We start from the raw sequence: 16516 nt of genomic DNA, 5'->3' as shown, positions 1-16516 counted from the left end.
CATAAAGCTCTTTGTGATTGCATGTGTATGAACCTCAATTAATGTAATAAATTGCCTGTTTTACACAAAAAGAAGCAACAGCCTGGTTGGGAGTAAAAAGGAATAGATTACTGGAAAAGGGAACAAGCCAATGGTAAAAAAAACTGACTTGTTTTTCTTTCATCTGTTCTTTCCTTCAACAAACTAATTTCTATTTGAATTGCAAATACGTTAATGTGGAGCCTATGCATTAGACTAGTGATTTCCTCCAGGATCCACCAATCTGAGGGACTGAAACACGACAGGGATCTCTGAAACAAATGCAGAGTTTAATTTGGAATTTCACTTACTTGGTGGAGCGAGGTACTACCATATCTGAGAGTGATTCATAGGTTTTCTGCCACTGTAGGTAGCTTGACCTTTGAGCAAAACAAAGCACAGTAAATAAATACTATATACTGGAAAGCAAATGTTAATATATGTAGTTAATTAAGCTAATAACTTAGGATAGAAGGGTTGGGCTCTTTGCACTGAGTTAGGTCATTGAGATACATTAAGTCCCTCCTATCCTTTCCTCTCCTAGTCACCAGCTGAAGAGATGCTTTCCCTCAATGCCACACCCTCAGTCTTCACTTTGGATCTTAGCTTGAGGAAGGGTCAACATCAGGAAGCTGATGGTGGGAAGAACGTGGCATATACTTCCAGGCTGCCATACAGTGTCCCATGCTCCAGGACCCCTGCACTGGTCCAAGGTTAGGTGTGCTACATCTGCAATGTGCAATCCCAGAGTTGATCTGGTGCTAGACTGCACTCATGGCAAATGCTAGCACTGTGAGAAAGGGAGAAGGGGGATGGTAAGAGTTTGCAAAGAGAGAAGTCTTTTTAGCATGAATAAACTAAGATAATGAAGACAACAAACTTACCTCAGATAGCTTTTTGCAACCTGGTTTTCAGAGACAGAAGAGTGATGGTGCTGTATGTGTGTGTTGGGACAGAGTTATTTGGAGAGGAAAAGTTTTGTGTAGGGCTCTGAGGAGAGCATGGTGTCACTTCCCTATTGGTAGCAGTCATCCTATGTATGGGCACTTACAAGGACAAAGCTGTGAGTTGAACAGGTCTAATTCCTTTTAGAAACTTGCTATGATGCAGTAAGATTCTAGTTTTCTTTTAGCTTATACTATTCCTATCAGGAGACTGAGAACCCACTCATAACCATGAAAAACCTACATGCCAACTGTCCTGCTCCAGCTTTGGCGCAGTCTTTGTCTCCCTCTTTTGTGCTAGTACCACTCTGGGCAGGAATTGTTCTTTTTTCTTTGCTAAGGGCTCCACCTGTGTCCCAGTCAGGGCACTCATGAGCTGCCCCAGCCTGAGCCGGTATCACCTGGTTCCGGTGCTCCGGCCTGGGACTCAATGCCACACGGGGTGTGTGAACACACCGTTGTCTTACTTTGGCACCACGACGAGCAACGTGATAAGATACTCAGAATTCAGAACAAAGTCTTCTTTGTGCACTATGTCTGCCAGGGTCCGGGTCAGCAGATTTCCCCTACAGTGAAGAAGACAAAAATAACAGTAGCAGGAACTCAGCAGCAGAACATTGGAGGCATTGTGCTGTGGGTGGAGATGCTAGTAGTATATACTGGAGTAGAAGAAAGCCCAGAAGGAGGTGGCTGGAGGACACAGCTACACTTCTGAAATGGCTCTTTCATTATTTTTACTGCAACTAAAAGAGTCAAAAAGTAATGAATACCAAGGATACAATATTGGTGACTAGCAGGAGGCCAGTTTATGCCTTTTGTGTAAAATTACACCATTCTGCTGCTACTGTTTTTACAGTCAGGGTGTAAATACTTGGGAAGTGCACATCTGCTCTCAGTCATCACCACGTTTCGTGGAAGCACCTGCTCTCTCAGGAAAGCTGTTGAGCTGCTTGTGTGACCATGCTGCCTGCAGTGAGCCATGTAAGCACAGACCTAAGGCATCATAGCAACCTGGCATTCCTGGACTGCTGTGGACAAGCACACTGAGACACCTCCTGCTGAACAGCAGTGAGAGCAGCAGTCTCACACACAGGTGGGACCTGCAGGAGGTCTCCACAGACTAAGCCCACCTGATCACATTCATTCCTAGGACGTGTAGATAGACAGAGCTGGCTGTATATGGCTAGAAAGCAGCAGGTGTGAAGAGGATTTGCCCTCCTTGTCACTGGGCAGGAGTAAAGAAGGACCTAAACTAGTAGTTTTTGTTTTGAGGTTCACTGGGCCAGTCTAAATAATAACTAACTGGCCGGTAACTTATTAGATGTTTGTTCAACCCAAGCTATCTGACTCTGGTGGACACCAGAGTTGTCAGCATTTAAAGGTGGATGGAATGGTGACGGGAAGATTGTCCCTGGCCATGAGATCTCCATTCTTCTCCCTCCTCCCACTGCTGGAGCCTTGGCCAGCAGGCTGCCAGCCTGGCTGGCTGCAGTGTCAGGCAGCCACTTGTGCCCTGTGCCCTGCCCTGAGTAGGAACAGTGGCGCATATGAGTATGTGTTGGGTGAGGGCTTGTACAGCATCATCTAAGTTGCTTTTAATTTACTACTTACTGGATTTTACCATTCTCCCCAGTGATATCCTAGAAAAAACCCCAGGTATCAGCACTGACATAGGCAAAGACCATAAGCAGATGAAGACAGGAGAGAGAACACTTGGGAAGCCTTAAAACTGCATTACCTGAACCAACAGAAGGAAAGAAAGAAAAAAAAAAATATAAGTGGGATGCTGGTGAGGTGCAGGATCAAGCAAGACAGAGCTGTTTCCTATGGGAGCTTTGCAAATGCTGTTCAGAACATAAGGCACAGCTCCATGTGGCAAAGGAATCCACCAGCTGACACAGCTCATCTAATTTCTGACTCCCAAGTCCCATCAGAGCACAACAGTTGACTATTTCCAAGACTGCCTTCTCACATTGTCAGTAAAATCCTATTAGGAACTTCAGTCTCACTGAGCTGATTTTGAGATACACCAGCTCCCCCACAACCTGTTTTGACTGGGTCTCTAAATGCTCAGCATGTCCCAAAGCTGGAAAAGTTGTTCCCACCAGAACACGTGGTGCACTGCACAGCAGTGGGTGTGAGCACACACCGCCCGTATTTCAGCCATGTAACAACATCCCCAGGGCAAAATACTTACATCGTTTTCTTCTCCAGGCTTTGCAGATTTCCTTTAATGTTGTTGTACGCAGCAGATCGGGTTTTTAGGTCTGCTTCTATTTGCGTCACTTGCTAAAGGAAAGTGAAAAAAAGGGAGTCAATGCAGTGCTTGAGGCCTTGTTCTCACCTCTGTCCCGCTACTATCGCCTTAACACAGAGACACAGCTGCCAGCTCCCCTAAAAGCACCCAGAGAGAGCCGCGCTCAGAGCTCCCCTGCGGCAAAGGCCTCTGAGAAAGTAGGGTTTGGTCAGCTGCTGCTGGTGTGTGCTAGAGCTGTACCTAAGGGGCAAGTTCATGGTTTTATTTGTTAACAGCATTGAGCAACAACACATCATGCCTTTCTGAATGAACTGACAGTGTAAATAATTCATTCAGCATGAAGGCATTTGATTTAATGTCAGACCAACCATTTCACAAAAAACACCTCCAAAGTGGAGAATAATATGGTAGTATATGGAAAAAAAAAAAAAAAAAAAAAAGGAAGAAAAAAAAAAGAAAATTACAATAAAGGGAATTAAAGTGCAGAAAACATATCAATGTACTCTAGTGTATCTGGTAAAGTGCCACATACTTACAGATTGAATAGGTTTCAATATATGTGTCATTATTATTGCAGTAGAAATTAAAATAAGATCAACTGCTTCAGTACAAAGTGTGTGCTTCTGAGCTTGTTCCTGCCCAAACCAAAGGCAATGCTCCCAACTGACTGCCATGAGAGGAGGAATGACAACCAGCCAAAAGACATGCTTCCCCATGCTGACATCTTAAAATCTGGAGTACACTTTACCTTTGCTAATGCTTCTGATATATTCTTCAGCGGCTGCTTTATGGGATATTTGGCCATGTCCCACTCAAACCGTGTCAAGTAGCTAATTAGGTCAACTGAAAATGCAAAGAGACTCATGAAAGCAGATAGTGTACCAGATGGCAGGTCAACGTTTGGGGAGTAGTCCCCAGCTATAGCTTAGGCTTAGTTTTGATTAACTTTAGAGCATTAACCAGAAGTCCACCTCTCAATTCTTATAGAAATTTGATCTAGATCAAATATGCACAGATCCTATGCCCAATCTAATCAACTTTCTAAACATCCCCAAACTTAAAAGTTAAACCAAAAATCTTTTCTGCATTACACGTAACAGTACAGAAAAAGTGTAAAATTATCTGTATCAATGGGACACAGCAGTGTGCAGATATTCTCCTTCACAGTAAAAACAGTTTCGTGTAATCTTGATTTCTGCAATATGCCTGAATTTAATCCCAGCAACACCTATCAGAGAAACACTTTGTGCCCAGGATCAGAAGTAATATTCAGGGTTGTTGAGAGCTTGATCAATGGTATTAAGAGCATAGCAGATGTCACTTCTCTGTGATTCAGTCAAATGCTCACTAGCAATCAAACAAATGCAGGTGCGATGAAGAATTCCTCATTGACTTTGCACAAAAAGGTCCCCATTTCACACAAAGCTATAGACTATTTATATAACAGGTAAACCCAGATACAGCATCCAAGAAATTCACAGCAAGGACCTGTGCATGCAACCCCCAAAACAAGGCACCCTCGGACCACAGGGGCCCATGCCTTCTTTCCAGAATGAAGGGGAAATGAGCACATCCAACACCTAGCTCCTAGAACAAGATTTTCCTGTTTCACTGTTTGAAGATTAAGGGTTCTTGATGTTAAAAAGCATTAAAGCTTAGTACATTATGGTACCAAATAGGGAATTCTCCAGCAGCTCATGAAATCAAACAGCTCTTTGTCTGAGGGCCTTTGGACGCTGAACACACCGCTTCATAGTGTTCTTGCAGACCTTTATAGGATGGGGTAAAGTTGTGCATCCCGCCACAACGAGAAGTGCTGGGACTGCTCCCCAGAAGGTTAGGGAGACAAGGGGAAGGCAGCAGGCAGGGTCTCAAGGTCTAGACAAATAGGCCAGAAGCACTGTCACCTAAAGGGTGAGCTTCCTTCCAGACCAGGAGGGTAAGTATGGAGAATATCTGAGAAGTTGCCCTGAGGTGATAGGGAGCAAAACAAGCTCAAGGTGCCAAGTAAAAGGACACACAAGCTGGGACGCAGCTGTTCTTTGCTGCCTTGTTCAGGGAACAAATTCAGTCCCACAACAAAGTTTGAGCACAATTTCTCATGGGCTGGACTTTGAGGTTTAGGGGAAAACTTTATGAACCAAGATGCATGAGGAGGAATGTGAAAAACTGTGTAATTGCCATAGTACCAGGCTGAGGGTACTCCACGGTCTTATGTGATACTGAATACCCTTGGCAGGAGAGCACTATCCTTTCCATGGGCTTCTCTCACCCCACAACAGAGTCAGTTTACCTATTAGATTTCCAGAGCATGGAAAGTCTCATGTTAGGAGAAATAGGCTTCTTAGCAAGAGATAAACTTCCTGGAAGGCAAAGAGCTCTTGACATGGCAGTTTTCTCCCCCTCTTTCAAAACCACAGCTGTGTCAATGTCCCCCACATCCAATGGACAAGAGTCATAGGGCAAAGATCCAACCCTTCCTGCTAATATCTGATCAGGAATGAGCAAATTCAGGAATGAGCAAATTCTCCTGCACAAAGAGGTGTAGAAATGGGGCAAAACTGCTGAAGATTTGGAGAGTTATGACACAGCTGCTGCGTGCACGTTCTCCATTGGTGTTTGCTCGTGAACTCTGTGGGGAAGGCAGAGAGGTCAAAAATACTCCAGCAACGAAGTTCACACAGCATTTTCAGCACAGGGTACACAACACAAGGATTTCACCCTGCTGCCTCTCTTCTATGCTCGTGTGCTTAGGCTTTGCAGACACAGGCTCTTTAAAGACACTGACCTATTCGTAGCTGATGAGATTGAAAAGTTCCCTGAAGAACTTCACATGCCCTTTCTATCCTCACATTCCTTCAATCTCAGCAGTATCCAAACGTTGGGCAGTTGAGCACAGCACGAGTTCTCAGCCCAGTTTTTCAAGCTCACTCCTGAGTGAGCTTGCCAGTTCAAGCTGGCACTGGTGCAGGTTAGTTAAGCAGCCTAATCTATGGGATGGCACAAACTACTGTGAACACACTAGAAGAGCTGTGTTGAAAATGCCAAGCAGCCTCAGCATCCTGATGCTCCTGCAATGGCATCCCTCATTTATGGAACCTGTTGTATCACTTCAAAAAGGCTTCACACAGCTGCCCACCCAGGAGAGATGATTCCTACCAGTTCACAGCTGACCCACAGCCTGAATGTCTCATAATCTAACTTACACAGCCAGCTCTAAAATGCAATGTTAAATACTTCCTCTCCAAAACACTTAATTCTTCAAGATCGTTATGCTTCCCATTTTGCTTTGTTTAGGGCTCACTAAAAAGAATGGTGTTATTCCACCACTTAGCAAATATTTAAATTCATTAAAGTTTAACATATCCATAAATGGATGAGAATTTCAAATGAATCTTTGAAGAAAATATTTACATACATTTCAAGAAAGGTTATTTATGCTGTCATGATATATTAAAAGTTTCTATATTACACAAGCATACAATTCCCTCTATAAGAGAGAAATTTGCATGTGGCTGCTTTCAACCATTGTCCACTGGAAAGTTAAGTGTGTGTGTATGTATGTGTGCACAAGTTCATGTAACTTAAGGTGCTGTATTTTTTACTACTTTGCAATTTTTTTCCTACATGTCTAGCAAAAAATCTTCTTAGACACACAGCCACCCTGAACTACTATTGGGGTTATATACAAGTGAACTAAAGTCAGTGTTACTTAAAACTATCTTGGGATAGTCAAATAGTATACACAGGACCATGCAGTAAGAAATCATGTCTTATAATTTTGTTTCTGATTTCACAACTGCGAAGAAGTCTTCAACTTCACAGCTCTTTTGCTAATCAAAAAAAGAAGGAGGAAGAATTGGTACAGTAAAGTTGCTGATGCTTATGAAGACTGACATTGGAATATATTAGGGGAATCCTCCTATACTAAAGCTGACTTCATTTTTTAAGATGCAGTCAATAATTCTAAAAAGGTTAATGTCCTAATTCAATATTATTTGTTTGGATGACCAAACCTGGACAGAGGAAATCAGTAACACATGCAAGTAATTTCCATCTCCTTCTAATACAACACATGCAGAGCTGATAGGGGGAAAAATGGTGTAAAAAGGGGAAACAAAGGAAGTTAATGAAACCTGTTGTTTCTCAAGTCATAGGGATATCGTGATCAAGCTACGAGGTTGTTACTTGAGAAATCCATCGTAACCTGATCACTGTATCTCTACAACCAGACCAAGACTTGTGTCTAGCACTAATAAACACAAATGCATGCATGTAACAACACCACAACCATCAGTCCTCAACATACTTTGGAGACATTTCATTTTATCCTTTAGCCCTGAAACACAGTAAATGGGGGTTATTGTATTTCTCGAACAGTTGCACCCATCAAACAGCAGTTTTATATCTTTCAAGGACATTTCTAAAAGAACTTCCTCCCCATCCTTTACTAATACAGGTCTGAAGTACAACATTGCAGACAAAGGGAGATGGAGTGTGCACTCTTAGTTTATCCAAAAGCATCATGCTGCAAATCTGTAATCAGCATGCATACCACATCCAATTTTGTTGTATTTTTCCACAATAGCTGGGGAATGCAAATTACTGACTGATCACTGGCAGTTGTCACACAGCCATACAGAAGGAGATTTAGGTGCCCTTAAGAGATCGAGCCCAGGCAGGGCACAGAAGTGTGCTAGGTCATGTTAGGAGCAAACAAGGATGTCTCTTACTTTCATCTTCACTCCAAAGCTAGCTTCTGCTGAGAAAAATGGGAGCAGGCTAGACATGTTCTTATCAAATGTTGCTGATGGTTGTCCTTTCTAAAGTGTAAGGGTTTTGATTTCACATATTCATATTCTGAAGCAAGCAAAAGCAGCATCAATGCATTTAAACTCCCACATTCACAACACCTACCTCCATTGGCCAGAAGATTTTCCTGGACTTTATCTTTTGAGTCCTCCATAACTTCTCCTATGTACTGGGCTATTTTCTTTATTACGCTTAAGTGTAACAAGAGAAACTTTGTTAGTGAAGAAACAAAATTATGACAAAACAGTTTCACACTGATATGATAAACACAGAAATGCCCAAACAAAACACTCTGAAGCAAGGCAGGTTAATTTGCAATTTAAATGATAATAAAATATCTAGGACACAATGCAGAACTAAATGTCTTGCCTCCAAATACACTGATCTCTGCAAAAGCATAGGTAATGTCATTTTGCCTGTGCTCTGGACTTACAGAAGATCAAGATTCAGTCTTCTGTATACTCATTATATACATAGCAGAAGCCAAAAGGTAAGAAAGGCAAGAAACTCATGTTTAAATCCCCCAAGGTGATAAAGGCAAAGGAGGCTACATACAGACACTGACTGAAGATCTGTTCCATAGCATGCTAAAGAAATCCTTAGGGCTTACTAAGAAAAAGTTCTCAGAAAATACTCAGGGGAAAATAGGAGTGTTATCTTGCTTGATGAGGATTTTCTTTCTTATTCCTTATTTTTACAGGACTCTTTCTCTCTTCTCTTTTAGCATGGTGGACAAGACACTCCTTTAAGGTATAGGAGATTCAAACCCTTCTGTCCGATTCAGAGTAGTGATTTGTACAGAGACCCTCCTAGAGAACATTGTCTCCACTGTGCCACTTACTCTTTCTTATTTTAAGAAATGGATTAATCAAATTCCTCTATCACTAGTTCCCTCTGTCTCTAGTCAAGGTACCCGTCTCATACAGGCTGAGAGATTTTCTGGTTGTTTAAGTATCCTTCAACACTCAAAAATATTCACAGCATTTGGCCTGAAGTTCCCTGTCCTAGGTTGACTACACCTTGTAAAAAACCCAGCAGCTACAAGGTTACTGCCTGACCATTAAATTGGCAGAGACAGGAAGTAGACACAATCCTTAGCATTGTGCCAGGGAATGTAACAGCAGGCTTCATTTTTGCTTCATTTCTCTTTCTTTCCTTACTGAGGGGAGACTACTACAGCTGCAGATGAGCTGGAGACTGAAAGGGCGTCTACAGTATTTAGACAATGTATATGTCATTGGACAATGTGTTGTTGTTACCAACCCAATGGTTTTCAAGAGCAGGAAAGAGACTTTGGGCCTGGTATAGATACCAGGAAAGCATCAGAAAAGAGAATTTTTCTTTCATGTGCTGCAAAGCAGTAGTATCTATCTCTGTTACTGTGAAGAAACTTAGAGTCCTGGGAAAGGTCTTCCAGTCCTATGACAGGTAGGAAATATCTGAGATTGCTGATGCTGCCAAGAATGCAGTACTTGAAATTTGTGCTGTTTGGGTCAATTCAGTCTGAAGAAGAGATCTTCTTGTGACTTTTCAGTATATAAAGGGCTCTTGTAAGAAAGTTAGATAGAGACTTTTTACCAGTGCCTATAGTGACAGGACAAGAGGGAACAATTTTAAACTGAGACTAGATTTAGACTACTCTTTAGATTTAGACATAAAAAAGAAATTCTTTACTGTGAGGGTGATGAGGCACAGGCACAGGTTGCCCAGGGAAGTTGTGGATGCCCAGTCCCTGGAAGCATTCAAAGCTAGGTTGGATAGGGCTTTGAGCAAACAGGTCTAATGAAAGGTGTTCCTGCCCATGGCAGGGGCGTGGAGCTAGAGGATCTTTAAAGTACCATTTCAACCCAAATCATTCGTGACCCTGGACAAGCACAGGTCAGAGTGCCTGTAGGAGGAATCTATACCGCTGTGCTCCAGTTCACATCCCTTTCTCAGAGCTGCTGCAGTTTTTCACCACCTGACTGCAGTCCCATAGGGACTGGCAGCCGAGGGTTGCTGGAGTACAGCATGTGTTGCCCATACTCAGGCTGTGTGGGGGGTTGAGGTTCCCTGAGGTTCCCTGACAATTGCAACCTTGCCAAGCACTTCTGCACACTTCAGCTTGTAGACAGAGTTGTTTTTTATCTCCTCCACAATGCTCAGAGAACTCAAAGGAATTTGTAACAAGACAGCAGTTGGTAAAACCAGCATAGAAGGAGGCTGAAGATATTATAGAGAAAGCAGTTCACGGGGACTTGTATAACACAAAGGGCTGAGCTTCTTTCATTGCTCTTGAGTGCATCTGGTGGTGACCTGACATGTAGGAGACAGCTCTGGCCTCTCTCCGTGGATACAAAGGGTGGAACAGGTGTGTGCTCTCATGCACCTGACAGTCCTAGCAAGCCTGGGCAAGGCTTGGCTCCCTTCCTGTCCACACATCCCGTGGTCCCTGCAGCAGGATACAGCCACATGGTGTGTAATATACTGTGCCAGAGGACTGTTCTCCAGTCCTGCCTTAGCCTCTGTGCCTTGAGTGAAATGTAAGTGGGATTCAGTCACCCAATGCATTTCCCATGTAAAGACAGCACCCATCCCCTCCACACTGCTGATGTCTGGGGCAAATGTCAGGATTCAGACCCCTGGAGGAGCCCCACTGACAACACTGACATCCAACAATGGACAGTTTTCACAGCCAACCATCAGATCTCTGTCTTTAGATGAGATGAATCCCACCTTGATCAAATACTGTGATCAAATGATGCATTATAAAAAGAGAGGTTCTCAGCAAAACTGCTCAAGAAGTAGTAATAAAAATATGTAAAGAGAACAACTCCATTTAACCGACTATTATATCTTGAGACTGATGTTTGGCTTCTGCAACTGCTGCAATGCCATTAACTTCCAAAAAAAGAAAAAAAGTCTAACACTCTTTAAGTGATACTGAGAAAGAAAGGGTGCTGCCCGCCAGGCCTCCAAAGCACTGCAGGGAGCAGAAGCCCTGCGATCTGAGGCCACTCCCAAGTATGCCACTGACCGAGGAGCAGAGAACCCTCAGGTAAGAGTGACCCAGGAGACTGTCAGCTTTTGAGAGAGCTCCATACTACCACAGGACGACATGGAAAAACACTCCTCCTCCCTGTGTAAATAAATAATAAAAGTATGTGGAAACAATAGCTCCTGCAAACTCTTGCCCCTTCTCTGCTGTCCTGGCAGGAGGCAGTGCTGACAGGTTTGCACTGCCTGCCTTTACTGGCAGCTGTGTTTATCCAGCAACAGTTCAGCAGGCAGCTCTTTCACAGGACCAGGAACATAAATGCTCAGGTCATCTGAACAGGCTTGTAACCCTCTGGATGCCATTTACTTCAACCAAGTGCAAGTGCTTGGCATTTTAACCCTTGAACCACAATTTAGACATAAAACCTCAGGTATTTATTTAATGCAAAATGATTTTGTATGTCCTTGCAGGACTGAATCTGCTAATATTTTTGATTATTCTATTATTCTCTGTTACTACTCTAATGTTACTACTCTAATGCATTTTTCTTATTTCTCAAAACATCTTTCTTATTTTTAAATCTTGTTGATCCTTCCTATCTTGACAGGCAAGTGAAACAAACAGGAAGAGTCCTTGCCTCAGCAGATTACAGTGGAAGGGTCTCACTGACCCCTTTGCTCCGTGCCTAGAGCCCATCAGAGGGTAAGAGACATGACTGGAATTAAAGGGACAATTAGTGGAGGAAAGTGGTGTTCAGCTTGAACAAGCAGCTGTATCGTGCTGGCAAGTGAAGACAAAGATAACAGACGGAGTCAGTGAGCCTAAGGAGTTCCTACTGACTTTTCATTTCTAATGTGATCTTACATGGATTCTGCAGGCAGATTTTCAGAAGTCCTAATTCTTCACAAAGCTGGGAATTAGTTTTGCCTTTCTGAAAAATCAGTTTTTATGGTTTCTGACAGCCCTGAAACCCAGATCACACAGTTGCTTCCTACCTGCTACCCTGACTAGAGACACAGAATCACAGAATATTCTGAGTTGGAAGAGATCCACAAGGATCGTCGAACACTTTCCAATAGAACAGATAGCAGGTATTGGCACTGTCTCTCCCCAAACTTTCCCCCATTTCCACTTCCTCAAGAATCTCTGCAATTGAAGAAGAAGCTGGAATATGTTACAAAGAATATGGGGCAGTATTTTTGGCAGGGCCACGATAGAGATGGTTTTGTTGATAAATTAATTTGCTCTGTGTGGGAACCCTAAAAACCCCTCAGGGAGGGAAACCTCCAGGCTTTGCCCTGGAAAGATCTACCGTAGAGTTTTCCCTGCCTAGGCTGAAAGAAAAGACTTCACATGGTGCTCTGAAATCTACCTTAGATTGCTTCCCCATTGGCCAGTTGACCCTGTCACCCCAGTTGTTCATCCCCCCATCCTCTCTATAGGTTGCTGCCCTTTCCCCTGCCTTTGTATCACCCCCGTGTCCTCAGACCATTGGCTGCTGACCCCATACTTAACCCCTGAGCAGCACATGGTCTGGGTCTCTTGTTCCTGACTCCCTCTGGTGTGCTGGAATAAAGCCTTGCTGGAACTTATCAGACAAAAGGTCCCTCTTGCCTCTCTCTGCTTAGCTAGCCATAGCGTGTGTAATGTGTGAACCTGACTGCTTTGTCTGAATCCTCCCCAAGAAGCTTTTCCACAGGAGATGCTTCTTGGGAAAAAGGTAGCAGCTCCACCATCAAACACCACTCTGCCACAGCTCTGTCTTGCTTAAAGTCCTGAAAAAGCAGTATGGTTTAGTTTTACGTAATCCAGTGAAGAGCAGGGTGTTGGACTAAATGATCATGATAGGTTCATTTCAACTCAGGATGTGAATCATATTCAATGATTCTAAAAGATCAGTCTTGGAGCCCAGAGTTATCAGATGCAATCATTCTAATACAACCCTTATGTAGCACCAGTAAAATCAGAAAAAAAATTGCTATGGACAAATATATTCTAGCAGACTAACTTCTACCTAAACTGCCTAACATAGATGCAAACAGTTTGTATCAGGGTTTCTGTATATCTTTGCAACTGCCACATAAAGATCATTGAAAGGATTGAGCACATCTAGACAAGAAAATGCTTATTGGTCCAGACTGGGAGAAAAAAGGCAAAAAGACCCAGAGCAAATGCATGTCTCTGTGACCATAACTACATGTGAGGCAAGCTGCCAAAGCAAAAAATAGAACACAGTAGAAAAACCCAGCAGCTTATACCTTCACTGCCTCAAAGTCTACTTTGTGCCATGAAGTAGCTTAAAACCTGGCATTTTCTCAGCTTGCTGTACTACATTATTCTTTTGTACATCCAGGTCAGGTTGTTCCAAAAGGCAAACTTGGGCATTATCAGCAAGTAGATCATGTAAGTCTTTGCTTAAGTAGGTTTGATGCAATATGAATCAATATTCTGGTTTCTAAGGAGTTTAAAGTTTTAAGGAGTTTAAAAGACTCCCAAAGTCTGAGAGGGAGAGGTCTGGACTTCATTCATTCAAAAGGATATAATCCTTAGAAGTCCTCTATCTGGTTGAAAAGGGATAGAAGGTTCAATAGAAATATTCTGTCAAAACAAGATCAGGGAGGGCTTCACATTCTCTAAATGTTGTTTTATCAAGTTTCTGGATGAGGTGGGAGGATGTCCTTTAAAACAAAAACAAAAGTACAACACAAAACAAAATTACCCCACAACCCACCATTTAAAGCAGTTTCCCTATGAAAAACAACTTCCTTAGCACTGCCACTTGAATGGATTGCTGTGCTGACAAAGCTACCATGGATATGATTCAACTAAATTTTAAAGAATGATCCTTTCTTTGTGACATGACAATCAACACAAGGGTAAAACAAAGCCTATCCACTTTAGTCCAGTTGCAGTCCAGGCTGAACTGAGTCAGACCGAGGTGAACACAAGGACATACCATCCCATAAAAACAATGTCTGTTTCTCATTTGTAGGTGGTAAATAAGATCTATTTTACCTTTCAGCAAAGCTATCAAGTTTTCCCAACTCATCTGACAGACCAACAAGAGCATCCAGTGTCCCAACCTGTGCAAAAGATGAGAATTAGGTGAAAGATGCACAACTCTGTCTAAGGCTGCTGTTGGCAGAGCCTTAAGGAGACTGACTTGTCCTTTGTACATGTGAATTTAACATTTTGGCAAAACTTTATTTAGTTGGTGGAAAATAGTAGCAATTCCTTTACCCAAGAACTAGGACATAAAAAAGCCTTTTCCAATAAAGGAAAAAAGTATGTGTAATCTCAAGATTACACGTCAGTGTCTTTCTTCCTGTTTTCACTTTGTCCTCTATCATCAAGCTGCATAGAATAGTCTTTAACCAGACAAAACAGTGACTAGAAACGCACACAAATAATGCACATATACAAACATGTCAGATGTACCGAGAGAACAAAAGGAAGCAGCCCTTATTTAAAAGGGGGGGCCTGACTGTGTTCTCTGTTATTACCAAAGCTAGTCTCTCACAAAGCCATTTCTGACCAACATCTGCTTTTTGAATCACTGTCAGTCATAATCCCATATTCATGGTATTGCAGCATATTGCCAAACCTTTTCTCGTAATGTTGCCAACTCAACATTATACAGGGTCAATCTAAGGGAGAAGAAACAAATTTTATGTAGAACAAATAGAATGCGAATGGGCACCTTCAGATACTCCAAATGCTTTACTTCCTTTAACACCAGCAGACTCTCACCACCACCAGTGGGGTAAGGTCCACAGATGGTAAAAATAAGGTCCATGGATGATAAAAATCATATCAATCTCAGGTGTGCATACAAAAAAGCAGCACTCTTTTCTCTGTCAGTAGTCTTGCTGCTACGGCTGTGGATAGTCAGCTACTCCCTTTGCATTAGCAATCCATGATGTACCATGCTGTATGACTTCGATGACTAGGAGCAAATTGTACATGGAATGCAATAGATCAGTTATTTAACATCTCACTCATGTTCACTCCTTACACATGTACCCTTTCAATATGAAGCTCAGTTTATTTCTCTCTGATCAATTTTCCGTTGACTGAACACAGGTCATCTCCCAAACACAGTCTCCTTCTACTGTATGCCTATTATCCCAAATAATAAATCCCATATTTATCCCAAAAAGTCTTTAGCTCTGGCTAATTCTGCTGTATTGCCTGTACACAAACCCCTTCCTCACTTACCTTTAAGTCTGGAATATGGAATTTACTGTTGCTGGACAGGTTGGATTTAGATGTCACAGTGTTCATTCTCTCCCACGCCGGCAGATTCGTTTTGTCTCCTGGGGCAGAAATTAGCCAGAACTCCGACATGATCTAATATTTTCCCTTCACTGCTGGTCACTGCAGAAACTCAAAGAGGTAAGAGCACCACAGAAAATGTGTTCTTCCCTAAGAACAGAAAGAGTTAGAACAGATCACTGATTTCTTTTCTTCAGAAACACCAGGAGAGTGAGTCAGTTGTGTGTCTCAGGCTGAAATGGAACATGACCTTCTCCAGAATGTCAAGGAAAGAGTGTGGCTGTTCCTTCCTTCTCAGGATTGTTCCATCCAGTTTCTGCACTAAGAAATGAAGCTTCCTCCTCCCCTTTTTCCTCCCAGCCTGTTTCATTTGCCATGCTCTTTAAGTTCAGTGCCTATTGGGGAGCTTGGGGGCTTCACCGAACCACCTAAATGTAATAAAGAATTTCTGCTTGATAAATATTCTCTCTCAAATTGCTGGACATTTACAAAGAAAAATGAAAGCAAGACCTCTGCTGAACACAGAGGCTGCAAAAGATGCCACTGGCAAGACGGAATATTGCTCTCCTCTGTGTTTTCTCTTCCCAGCCTGGATAGGAGGGAGCTGGAGGAAGGCAAGTCCTGGCGTACAGGGACGGCATTGGCAGAGCCACACAGATGGAACAGTGGAGAGAATGGAAAGACAACTACTGTGGTGGGAAGCAAAGAGATGTGGACAGGAGAGCGAGCAGCTGGCACCGCACCGCAATCCTCCGTTCCTTCCCGAGAGCTCCCGCGGAGCATCCCCGCCACACGCCCTCACTCTCAGGTGCGCGGGACAGGGCAGGTGCGGCACTCGCCCCTCGGCACCCGCGCCGGGCCCCGCCGTGTCCCATCGCTGCCAGCACGGCTGTGGGGGGCTGCCGGGGCCCGGCGGGGCACTCACTGCCCGCCGCCTCTCCTGCCTGCAGCCTCTCCTGCCCGCTGTTTTACCTGCCCGCCGCTTTACCTGCCTGCAGGCTCTCCTGCCCGCTGCTTTACCTGCCCGCCGCCTCTCCTGCCTGCAGGCTCTCCTGCCCGCTGCTTTACCTGTCCGCCGCCTCTCCTGCCTGCAGGCTCTCCTGCCCGCTGTTTTACCTGTCCGCCGCCTCTCCTGCCTGCAGGCTCTCCTGCCCGCTGCTTTACCTGCCCGCCGCCTCTCCTGCCCCTGCCGTGCCTGCGGGCGCCGCTGCCCGCGCCCGCGCCGCTCCCGGC

The 16516-nt window shown here is 43.6% G+C and overlaps 1 protein-coding gene across 2 annotated transcripts in view; it reads right to left on the bottom strand.

The window, feature by feature from the left end:
- ATP6V1C2 (ATPase H+ transporting V1 subunit C2) overlaps positions 1–16516 on the bottom strand; it is a 19731-nt gene extending 3215 nt beyond the window's left edge. Inside the window, exons 1-8 of one of the 2 annotated variants that reach the window (XM_040057903.2) lie at positions 16448–16516; positions 15227–15433; positions 14024–14091; positions 8137–8222; positions 3968–4062; positions 3160–3251; positions 1430–1528; positions 330–398 (exon numbers count right to left, since the gene is read on the bottom strand). In XM_040057903.2, coding sequence (XP_039913837.1) covers positions 330–398; positions 1430–1528; positions 3160–3251; positions 3968–4062; positions 8137–8222; positions 14024–14091; positions 15227–15355 — 638 coding nt within the window. In that variant the 5' untranslated portion in view covers positions 15356–15433; positions 16448–16516. Of the gene's footprint in view, positions 1–329; positions 399–1429; positions 1529–3159; positions 3252–3967; positions 4063–8136; positions 8223–14023; positions 14092–15226; positions 16115–16447 lie in introns of those variants that run through there. The other variant, XM_058419633.1, reaches the window with a different exon arrangement.

The sequence above is a fragment of the Hirundo rustica genome, chromosome 3, assembly GCF_015227805.2.
Source record: "Hirundo rustica isolate bHirRus1 chromosome 3, bHirRus1.pri.v3, whole genome shotgun sequence".
Taxonomy (NCBI): Eukaryota; Metazoa; Chordata; class Aves; order Passeriformes; family Hirundinidae; genus Hirundo; species Hirundo rustica.
The sequence above is the reverse complement of the archived record's forward strand: the minus strand, read 5'-3'. Positions and strand labels throughout refer to the sequence as shown.